Source organism: Leptonychotes weddellii, chromosome 5, assembly GCF_054177405.1.
Source record: "Leptonychotes weddellii isolate Sample4059 chromosome 5, ASM5417740v2, whole genome shotgun sequence".
NCBI lineage: Eukaryota > Metazoa > Chordata > Mammalia > Carnivora > Phocidae > Leptonychotes > Leptonychotes weddellii.
Genome location: NC_138373.1, coordinates 156,288,025 through 156,299,945, shown reverse-complemented (window position 1 = coordinate 156,299,945; position 11,921 = coordinate 156,288,025). Strand labels below are relative to the sequence as shown.

The following is an 11,921-nucleotide window of genomic DNA, read 5'->3' as shown; positions in this document are numbered from 1 at the left end:
GAAGGTCAGCGCCCTCCTGCACTGCTGTGGCCAGGCCAAACTAGTCGCAGCAGATTAGTGAAAGGGCCCACCACCGGATGGCCTTTCCCAGTGTCACTTCTAAATTACGTTTCCTGGTGCGCGCCGCCCCCCCCCCGCCCCCGGCTCTCCAGAGGGTGGTCCTGTGCCACCTCAGGGAACCTGACAGCCCCCAAGCTTGCAGCCGCAGACACAAACCAGGGAGCTCCAGCTCCCTCCCCCAAAACCACACCAAACTTGCTGAAACTCAAAAGAGGGCCGCCCCAAAAGAAACAGAAGGCCACGCCAACCGGGGTACGCAATGAGCAGGTCTCCTTTATCACATCCGCTTGAAGTCAGGGCCTCCTCGATGAAGACGATGTGAGCCCCTCCAGCCTGACCCTCACAGTGATGGAGGAGCGGGTACTCAGCCTCGGGAGAGTTCACCCATGACTTCTGTCTGGGCCTGCCTCAGTTACCCCATTTGTAAAATACACAGGGGGCCCTGGGGCCCTTTCTATTCCAACAAGAGTCTTGTGTGGCCTCCAATCAGAGCCTCCCCCCCATCCCCGGGTTTTCACTCCAGCCACCAGTCACCTTCTGATGAATGCCCGTCTTCCCTCTGCCTGCCTGAGCCGCTCCTGCCCCAGCACCATCTCTTCCAACAAGCCTCCGGTGAGCCCCTGGGGGGACCAGGATGGCTCTCGCTGCCAACCCCAAGCCCTGTGCCTCGCATGACATCTCCCCCCACGAGATGCCCCCCAGCACACGCCCGAGACAGAGCCAGAGGCCCAGGATCTGCTGCAGCCAGTGAGCAAGCCAAGAAACCTCCGCAGAGATCTGCCTTCTGCCCCCAACCTCTCCCAGGTGACCTTTTGACCAAAGAGGAGGGTGGTCATCTGAAAGTTGAAAAGAAACTAAACTAAGCCAGAGATAAAGCATCTAGGATTCTGAGGGTGGTCAGGGCTCTTGTCTGGGCCTGGCCCCAGGAAGAACAAAGCCTCCAGGCAGGCAGGCCTGACTAATGACTCATGAGTCATGGGTCAGCAGAGAGGTCAGAGGCCAGGGCTCTGCTCACCCGCAACTGCTCTAATCCACAGGGTCTAATGCTTCCCCGCGCACCCCCCACCCCAACCTAGGAGTTAGGCCTTGAGAATTAAGGGAGAAAGAAGGGCCATCCCCATGCTGTCAGTCCTGGGCCGAGTGCTCTGGCCCAGGGGTCTGCCAGGAGAGACACATCCCCCTTGCCACAGGGTGGGTGGGTGCGGAAGTGGCCTGTCCCCAGCCCAGGCTGAGTATGTAGCCTGGCTGAGCCTCTGTCTTGGGACCCTCTATATCCCAGGAGGGCAGACAGAGGTTTCCCCATACACGGCTATCTCCTTAAAAAATCTATCTCCAGACAGCTCCCTTCCTTTCTGATTTTTCAAATCCACCCCCTAACCCATGAGTGGCTTTGTCTCCTGGACAAAGTACTGTCCCCAGTCTCAGTCTTCTCACCAACAACCTGGGTACAACAATCCCTACCAAGAGGTGGAGGTGGGGGCAGTGGGAACAGATGGGTGCTCTGGATGCAGAGCAGGGCACCCAGGGGCTCAGCAACCATCAGCTAGGGCTTCCTCGCTAACTTCCCAACCTTGGCCCCGGTGGGAAGATGGGTGGGCACCAGGGTGGGCAGCAGGAGGGTGCGGGCGACGGTGGGGGCGGGGAGGAGGAAAAATCTTCTTTAAAACAAGTGCCCCAGGTCTTCGAGGTGATTAGGACCGGGGCCAGGGGTGGGGTGAGGGGAGGGCACGGCCACAGCGCACAGGACCCCAGGGCCGCCGCGGGGGCGCAGCACCCAGACTCCCGCTACGCCTACAGCTCCAGGACTTCCGAGGAGTGCGGGGCTGGGAGGCGAGCCACCAGAGCGGGGGCCGTGGACTTGGGGCGCCCCTACCTTGGGCCGCCAGCAGCGCGAGGCCGCCGAGCAGCAGCAGCGACAGCGGGACCCTCCTCGGCGCGGCGCGCTCCATGGGGCCGGCGGGTGGCGGGTGGCGGGCGGCGGGCGGCGGGCGGACAAAGGCGCGGGGCGCGGGGCGCGGCTCCTGGGTTCCACGCTCCGGCCGAGCCTCCGCAGCCAACGCTGGGCCCGGGCTGCGCCGTTCAATTATCCCGCCCCGGAGGGGGGCGCGGCGGAGGCGGGGCCGCGGGGCGCGCGGTGCCCTCCCTCCGGGGCCGCCCCCCGCCTGAGGCCCGCGCACCCTGGCCTCAAGGGGGCGCGGGCCCACGGCCCCGGGCGGGAGCGGGGACCCCAAATCTCTCCCAGGTGGGGGCCGAGAAGGGGGGCGCATTCGGGCGGGGGGCACCCCCACCCGGTGCCGCCCTCCCCCTCCCCCCAGGCGCCCGTGAAACCCGATCCCTTCCCCACCCGCCGGCCCGAGGGGCGGGCTGGGTATCAAAGGTTAGCTCCGCCCGACTCCGCGGAAAGGGCTGGGGACCGGGACCAAGGTAGAGAGGGGTCCCGAAGGGTCCTAGGCACCTTCGGGGGAGAGGGGGGGAGACAGGACGGTGCCCTTCCGAGGCGGGGGGGCTCCCTGCAGGACTTGGCCCGCGAGCAAAGCCCCGCACCCACTGTCAGATCGTTTCCCGCCTTCGGCCGCCCTGCACCCACGCACCATCCTGGGGCCTGCAAGTCCCTGGCCGTCCCAGCTGTGTCCTGGCACCCGGCGCTGCCCTCAGGAGACTGCCAGTCAGGCGAGACAAACTCCAACCAACATCCCAACTCCCCGGGAATCTGTTGAACCCAGGACCCCGAAGCGCAGAGGAGGAGATTCGTTTTGCCGAGAGGGAGCAGCCCCTGAGCTGGGCCTGCAGGAATTAACCTCTTTGTGCGGGAATTCATGGCTGCAACCAGACAGTGGTTACTGAAGGTGAATTAGTCTGTTGGAACCATAAATACATTTGTTTTAAACAGGGTGGGGGGGAAACCCCAAACTAGTGCAGGCGAAGGTGCGGAGGATGAGAGGACACCCGAAAGAACACCATTCAGTATGGACCCCCTGATGCCCCATGCCACTCCTACGTTCACACCCAGCAAAAACGCACACACGTGTAAGCGTGCACCGCAAGCCAGGTACTAGGGTGTCGATAACAGCACTCTTCCTAGTAGCTTCTATTTAGGAACTGCCAGACATCACCAGCATAGAATGAAAACATCCTGGGGCAGAAGCCACACCTCTCTGAAAAGTGGATGCTGCAGGATTCCCTCTCTGCGAAGGACAAGAACAGCTTAGAAGTCAGGAGAGTGATAGTCCTTGGGGAGCACAAGGGAGTTTTTTCTGGGGGGCTGGTTGGGATCTGGTTTTTAAATCTGGATATTGGTTACAAGGTTGGGTTCCCTATGTGAAAATGTATCCAACTGTTCAATTATGCTATGTGCCCTTTTCTAAACAAACGTTAGATTCGAAAATAAAAAACAAAAAGACAAAAAACTCATGTCTTCACAGGATGCCTCCTAAGGTGGAGGTTTGCAGAGAGTCTAGGAATGCTCATGAAAGGGGGTCACTTGCTAATTCCTAGGCTAAGGACGCCTCCCGAAAGAGGTGGTTTGGGATTGGCCCTTGACAGATGAGCAGAGGGTACAAAGGGTTCCCTGCCCTGGGCAGCTCGGGAAGATTATCTGGTCCACTTCACTGGATGGTGGGGGGTGTCCGCAAGAGGCAGAGACCTGTTGGCACTTGGACGGGCCTGGGTGGGGAGCTCTGAGTTGGAGACAGATTGAAGACTTGTGCTTAGGTATTGTTTTTGTTTTTTAAGCCATGGGAGAATAAGGGGGCCCTGCAGAGAGTTTATGGCCCAGAGTAGGTGTGGTATGTGCGGTGCATATTACACGCCTGCACATTATTTTGTTACTTCAACAGCCATGGAAGGTCTTAGTGCTCCCATTCTGCAAATGAAGAAACCGAGGCTCAGAGAGGCAAGGTCACTGGCCAAATGCTCACAACTAGGTGATTGACAGTGCTAGGGTTTGAAACCAGGCCGGCTGAGTCCCAGTCCTGGGCTCATCTGAGAGTGAATACTATGAATGCTGTACACACATTTGCTTCACCACTCCCCGGGGACTGGACATTTAGGGCATTTAAATTGGGGGGCTGGGGGAGGGGTGTTTAATAAATCATGCTGCAGTGAAACCTGCATGTTCTAGGCTCAGCATCTAGCGTAGAAGAGGATACCTTAGAAGAGCAATTCTGCACCCAGAAATGGACTGATTTACTCATGTGTCTGGAGAGGGACACGGCCAAGCCCGGAGTCTCTCCACTACTGCCCCGCACTGAGTAACATCTTTGTTTAATTTGGGCCAGGTCCACAGGCAAAAGCAACGGGCGTCTCACTGTTTCAGTGCATCATCAATCATCATCTGATGTATCACCACAGAATTTGAACAAGTTTCAGGGGCTTATTAGCCATTTGTATTTCTTTTCTTTGCGACTTCTTTCATAGCCTTTACTCATTTATTTTTATAATAAAAAATTGTTTATTACAGTGAATGATCGAGAAAAAATGCAGTGTCTAATAGCCTATCTATGGTGTATATGATTAGATTCAACTATACCAATATTCTGTGGTTCAAGGGAATATTGTACCATTGCGGAAAAGGCTGAATAGGATGCCTAAGTAGAAATAGGATCTTTGTGAACTAATATTATGTAAAAACAACAAGAAACAAAACAAAACAAAAACAACAAAAAACAAAATTGAGTATGAGTGTATAGGTCCACCCTGCAATTACAACCCTAGAAAGCTATTTTTATGTAGCTAGAGATCAAAAGGGAACTAAAAGAAATAGGATATTGTGTTTACTAGTGAAAATTTTGTTGTTGTTGTTATTCTTATTATTTTTTTTTTTTTAAGAAACAGTTGCAACAGAAAGGAGTAATTGTACCAGAAACCTGGAGTGGTATAATCCCTATACCTAAACTTGACTGAGTTTCTGGGCAACCAAAGTAAAAATAATTTTTTTTGAGCACTTAAATAATCCCTGTTTTCTGACCAAAGAGCATGCATCCTTTCATCAGGAGAGACCAGCTTCTTCTGGCACTAAGTTCTAACCATTTTCCCTCTGGGTCCTTATGTAAGAGTCAAGAAACTTGAGGAGTGGCACATTGCATGTTGCATGTCATTTGCAGAAGATGGGACTGGTCTTCAGAGAGGTTCCACCAGAGGATTAGGGACCAGGGAGGCCCCCCCACCATCTGACCCCCGGGTCCAGGGAAAGACGACACCCCACCCCCCCTGCCCCGATTCTGCTCCAAGCAGGAAGCCATCTGTCATGTCCCACTGTGACAGTCCAGCTTTCTCCCATCTCAGAGGAGCCGAGCCACTCACTGCTCCCCACCCCCATAACAAATAGCTCTCCGTTTGTCTGAAAGATCATTGTTGGCACACGTGGACTGTTTTTCTCCAAGTCAGAAAACAAATGGCTTTGGCGCTGCCCAAACTCTGGAGGACAAGCCTCCTGTGGTTCTTGTATGTGCTCCCCACCCTAAAGGCAGTGCTGCCCTGACCCCCCCACCCTTCCAGGCGCCACCCGGCCCTGCATCCCTAGCTCACGGCTCCCAGAGCACCCAAGCACCCCCCTCCCTTCCTGTCTCTTTGCTCCGCCGGCTCCTTCTGTCCTTCAGGCATCTGCTAAGATGTCACTTGGCAGAGGTCTTTCGCTGCCCCTGGTGCTAACCCGAGTGCCCGGGGCCCCATGCTGCACAGTTCCATCCCCTTCACGACAATTTCCCTCTTCATACTCCTTTACTTCTTTGTTAATGTGTTGGTTTTCTCTCTGGCCACTAGCCTGTGAGCTCCCTGAGGGCAGGGACGGGGTCGGCACATCAGTGCACAAGAGTCCTTGCTGAGCGCATCAGCAGAGAAAGCCGCCTTCCTAGCAGCTGGCCGTGCCATGTGGTAAGAAAAGCAGGGTTCTGCATCAGAGACACACAGAGCATCACAATGTCCACTGGGCTGGACATCATCCTTCCATACGACGGCCGAGGAGACTGAGCCGGGGAGGTGACAGAGTCCCTGACGCCCAGTGTGGCTCAGCTCAGGAGCTGGCCCCGGGCTGCGATCCGACCACCTCCACTCCCGGTTCCCCTCCCCGGCCTCTCCGGGTCCCTTCTCCATGCTATCCCAGGGTCTTTTCCTTACTAGGAAGGTCCTAGGGACAATGGCATGACTAGAGTGACAAAGAGAAAAGAATCCTGTCCCCTCCAGGTGGCTGCAGAAAAGGAGAGATTCCAAATTATGCCAAATATCCATAAAATACACAAAATAGGGAGGCCCACTGGGCTCCCCAGATCCCCCAGCACACGTCTCTCTCCCAAACTCCCACACAGCAGGGCACCGAATCAAGGCCCACCCTGGAGTGCCTCCACGTCTAGTGACAACTGTCATCAGGGAATGCCATGACTAGGGAAGCCCCTGACCGGGGCCTTCTAATACTTCTATCTCCCCCCGTGACACTGTGTGAATTTCCACACTTCCAGTGTCTTAGCATGCCTCGGGCCTTCGATCGAATTTCACTCACATGGCCAGCCGTGAGTGAGTCTCTGTGTGACCCCTATTTCGCAGCGAGTGAGGCAGGATCATGGAGGAAGCTGCTGGCCTCACATGGACCAACTGCAGGGCCAGGATGCACCCCAGGTGTGTCTTACCACCCCACCGTGCCCACCCAGCACAGTGCCAGGTGGCTGGCTAAGGTGGGCGCTGAATTAGGCTCCCCCCAAAATCCACCTGTTGAAGTTCTAACTCCCAGGACCTCAGATCGTGACTGTATTTGGAGATGGGCCTTTGAAAAGGTAAGTCAGGTAAGACGAGGTCCTGAGGGCAGTCCTCAATCCGATATGACTGGGGTCTTTATAAGACGAGACTAGTACACATACACACACAGAGGGATGACCATTGTAGACACAAGAGGACAGCCGTCTACAAGCCAGAGAGAGAGGCCTCAGGAGAAGCCAACCCTGTCGACGTCGTGATCCTGGGCTCCCAGCCTCCGGAACCACGAGAGAATATAGCTCTGTTGTTCAAACCACACAGTCTGTGGAAGGAAGGAGGAGGGGGAGCGTACAACATTCTAGAGCATTCTAGAAGCTCAGCTGTCCCAGGACTCTATGGATCAGAACTATCAGGGCAAATTCAAATAAAACCACCATCATTCATTTTTGTGTTACACATAAGTCTTGAGGGGCCTCGGGAGCTCCAGGGCCATCCAAGCAGAAGCCCAGACAACAGAAAAGCCAACGAGATTCTGTCTTTGGGGGACCAGGCATGATGTTTGGGCTGACCTAAGAGTAGTTAAGTAGAAGTGGGAAAAATGAAAGTCAACAAGATTAAAAGCACGGAGCTCCTGTGGTTAAGTTGTGTGTGTTGTGGGGGAGAAGCTATTACATGCTGAAGCAAATGTAATTTTGTTTTGACAAAAATGAGAGGATCTAACTGATCAGGTTCTGGAAAAACTGCCCCCTAATGCCTTGGGGACAGTGGTGGAAACTCAGACTGCCTTTTGTTTGGTTTTCGTTTGTCTCGACAGATCTGCATGTCTTGTGTTCTTTGCCAGAGATATTGCTTTGGAAGGGGAATCTCGAAGCTTCCTGTTAGTCTGGGTTGCGGAGTCACGAGTGGGATTATAAGCACATCTACCATTTTCTCCCCTTCGTTTGAGGAAGTCCCCACTGAAGAGCCTCATGAGGCAGCTCTGCTTTCTTCCCACGACAGAGCCTAAACCCATACTTCTCCCACGCCTGCCTCCCTTGAAAGCAGGGTGCGGGCCCTTGCCCGAGGGGAGCGAACCGCCCCAGACTTTGTAGTGGGAGCTGGTAATGGGAAGAGGCAGGGCTGGTGGCACATCCCTTCTGTTGGCAGTGAGAAGCAACGGCAGCGAGAACATGGAGTTTCTGGGGTCCGTTCTGGCAACAGAGAAGCCAGGGCACCAAGGGGCACAGTGGTGGGTGGCAGGGACATCACCTGACTGGCTGGCTATGTGGCCAGAATTTGTCTGCGGCCCTGGCTTCACTCCAGATGCCCCTGGTCTAGCCCAGCTTCTAGGCTTGGTCTGCGATATTGCTGATAATTCTACAGGCTGCCCAATACCATGCCAGTCAACTGCTTTCCATTTATATCGACCCCAGTCGGTGGCAACTAAGAGTCCTGACTGACACTTGGGCCTTGTTACAGGAGGAGGAACGGGCCTTCCCCTACACATGGTGGGCCCTGGGAAGAGGGGCTCTAATGTCATCTCGCGTCTGAATACAATCTCTGAACATGACTTCGGTTGCCTCTGGTGGGAGGAAGTTCACAGCTTTGTAGTTGTATGCAAGAGAGCTGGCTTGAGTTCAGCAAAGACAAGCTTGTATGTATATATATATATAGAGAGAGAGAGAAAGGAAGGTATATTAGGGTGCTGAGAGCGCCAACGGGCAAAATGTTGTGGGCACCGTTGGGGAATCACACACTGCCATGACTCCCTCTTCTTGGAGAGCTGCATCCCTTATTAAAACTTCGTATTTTTCAGAAGGACAAATTTTAGAACTTACCTCTTTAGTTCTAAGTGCTTTGTGTGGGTGATTGACATTCCATTGGAATATGTTTTCCATCGTGGTTTCTACGTTGTTGCCGCCGATATAAAGGAAAGCTGTAAGATTTTACATATCCAATTCGTACAACTATATGGGCATCACATGCAATTATATTTATTGCCATGAGATTTATAATAGAAACATGAGCATAAATGGAAACATAGCAACTAGTGTGTAGGAGAATGAAATAGTTAAGTAAATCTATGGCAGACCCCCGCTCTGGAATATCATGTAACTTTGTACATTTACAAATACGAAGACAGAGATGCTTGTTTTTTAATCAAATAAAAATGAAAGCAGAACTTAAAATTGTAATATACATATTGCACATACACTAAGCTTTGTTAAAACATATATAAATATGGAGAGGTATTGGAAGAAAAACGCCGTTTCATGAGGGTGGTGGCACTTCTAGATCTTTCTGCACTGAATATTTTTTTACCCTCTATGTGTGTTACTTTTTCGACGAAGAAAAATAAAATCTAAAATAAGCCATGCCAGTGGTTCTGCAGAATTTGTTTTTACAAAGTCAGGAGATCTATCTCCACCCCGGGAAAACCAGCCATTGTTTCTTTGTTTTGACTTCTTAGTTTATAATATACTTTTAACTATAACCACATTGCAGAAAATCAGGAAGACGGAGAGAAAAATTATCCACGATCCCACCCTCTGACAGAAGCAGAACTGTGGTGCATTCGTTTCCCGTATTTTGTATGCATAGTTTACATAGCTCATCTCAGGGTACATAGTTTTGTAACCCGATTTCTTTAATTAACATTCTATCATAAACATGCTCTGTGTGGCTGCAAGTCCTCCGTGGCCACGCTGTCTCGGTGGGCAATAAAACGCCATCCAGTTGGGGAAACATCAACTCATTCCCCTATTGGATATTTGAGTTCGTTCCAGTTTCTTTGCTGATATAAGGAATACTGCAAAGACCGTTTATTTGCTCGTGAGGCTTTTCATATTCGGGATTATTTCTTTAGGACAGATTCCCAGAAGTCAGATGAATGGGTCAAAGGGCACATGCTGCCCCAATGAGCATCTCTCTCGAAGCTGGCCGAGTCACCTGCCGTTTGCTGGAAGGACAAATGGTTCTAATTAAAGGCCCAAAGTTTTCCCGTAGGTTCCAGCTGCGTGGAGGGGGAAAAGCTGCTGGGGTCTCTGCAACCAGAGCAAACTTGCTAAACTAAGTGGTGAGTGCCAGAAGTCTCCGTAGTTAGTGTTTTTCTAAAAGGAACTCTGCAATCTTTTGTACTGACTCATGCTAGAGGAAAATCCATATAGCTGTGAGCCTTACAGAGCGTCTGCTTGGCTTAGCAAGGAGCAGGCCTTCCCCAGAGCTGGCTTGGGAACTGGCCATTGTCCCTCCGTACCACCACGCCCCAATTCGGTTTATCAAGTGTTTTCATCTCTCTTTACCTCAAATTGTCCCCATTCTACAGATGAGAAAACCGAGGCTCAAGTGGGTGAAGGGACATGCCCGAGAGTCCACAGGGATTCAGTAGCAAAACCAATGCTCCATCTAGTCCCTCCAATCCCAGGGACGCTTCAGAATCAGTCCACGTTGGATTGGATTCATTCACTCTGCAAACGCTGAGCACAGACCTGTGCCGGGAGCTCATGGTCTGGGGGGAGACCTACACCATCCATTTCAGTACCGGGGAGAGCCGTGGGAGCCCCGGCAAGGGGCAGGCTGCAGGGAGCCGGGGGGCTCAGGCTGCCCGCAGAAGCGTGTCAGGTGTGCAAGGAAGAGGGGAAACCCGGGAGGAGAGTGTGTGGTGAATGTGGGCAAGTGGGCCGTGGGCCTGGCTCTCAAGAATCTCAGCTCCTGTGGTGTCCTGGATGGAGACAAGCATGTGAAGCTAACCCTAGAGGAAAATAATCAGGACTCCCTCTGTACATACAGAGCACCAACGGACAACATCAGAGACTACAGTCACCTGTCGCACGCCTGGCAATGTCTCCTGATGGCTAACAGCAGGCTTTGTCCTCGCATACCTCTGTTTAAATGCTGCTTCCACCAATCACTGGCAAGTCCCTTACCTGCTCTGAGCTGCAGTGGCTTCTTTATAATAAAGGATATTGACGTCACCCTCATACCGGTGTTGGGAGGATTAAATAGGGTCACATACGTGAGGCTTCTCGACCTGAGCACGGCACAGGGAACCTGTCTGGTGAGTGTCAGCTGTGACAGAGAAGAAGAAAGGGGAGGACGAGGATGTGTGGGGAGAGCTGATCTTGAAAGACCTCAAGGAGGTGCTGAAACCCGACCTGGGAAGAGGATGAAAAGTTGGGGGTGGGGCACCTGGGGCAGAAAGCACAGCAAAGGCTGGGAGAGAGGCCTTGGCCTCCCCAGGTGGACCTGGTGTTTCTGTCGTTTTTAGAAATATCCCGGTGTGTCTATAGGGAGCCCCGACCAACGGCCAGTGCTTGGCTCGTCAGCTTAGATGGTGTTCCTAGAAGCCGTGGGCTGGGAAGCTGCCATTTTACAGACGTAGGCCCTGGGGGCGCAATGCCCCTCTGCACCCAGGGGCACTCTCTTCCCCCGGGCACAAGGCAGCCTCCTCTTGGGGTTTTGCTCCGGTCTGCTGAGCCCGGCTTGCCCCTCGCCTTCCTTCCAGCCGCTTGGCTTCGCAGCTGTTTGTTTCTCGCTTCTTCTGGCCACGTGGCCCCGTGGCGGTGTGGCCAGGAGAAGCCTTGCACGCACACAGACTTCACAGCAAGACGTCAGCCAAGCCCCTGGGTGGTCCTGGAGGGCTTCCAGGTTGGTGGCTGTGGCCGTGGCCCTGCCCAGGGTCCGGCGGCCCCACGCCTGCTCCCACCCCGGGCGCCGGGGGCAGTTGGGCAATACCGAGGGGATCTTGATGCGTCCCTGCTGGCTCCCTGCCATCTGCAGGACCCCGTCCAGGACCTCAGGCTGCCACACGAAGTCCCTGGGACGCTGGCCTGCCTGTTGCCTTCGGTTTATCAAGTGTTTGCATCTCTCTTTACCCCTCATCTTCAGCCCCTCCCCTCCTGGCAAATCCATCCTCATCCTTCAAAGGTGCCCCAAGTGTTTCCAACTCCCCAGCGGCAGTCTAATGATGGTGGGGGGTGGGATCTCAGCACTGCCCCTGCTGACCCTCCCTGAACACACACAGAAGCTTCACGATCATCTGACATAGAGTGTTGTATCTCACCAGGGCATGGGCTCTGACCTTATCTTTGGTTTTAGTTTCAGTCTTAATATAAAATGTGCAGTGTTTACTCTGATATGGAAAGAGTCAGTCTGTGTTTTGGATTTCACAATTTATGAGGCTGACTTCATTTATGACC

General features: G+C 53.4%; 1 protein-coding gene across 2 annotated transcripts in view; it reads right to left on the bottom strand.

Moving 5' to 3' along the window:
* The window catches only part of FBLN1 (fibulin 1), a 78,090-nt gene extending 75,967 nt beyond the window's left edge, over window positions 1-2,123 (bottom strand). For both annotated transcript variants that reach the window (XM_081822648.1, XM_081822649.1), the window contains exon 1: window positions 1,934-2,123. In XM_081822648.1, coding sequence (XP_081678774.1) covers window positions 1,934-2,009 — 76 coding nt within the window. In that variant the 5' untranslated portion in view covers window positions 2,010-2,123. The remainder of the gene's footprint in view (window positions 1-1,933) is intronic.
* Between the last annotated feature and the right edge of the window lie 9,798 nt (window positions 2,124-11,921).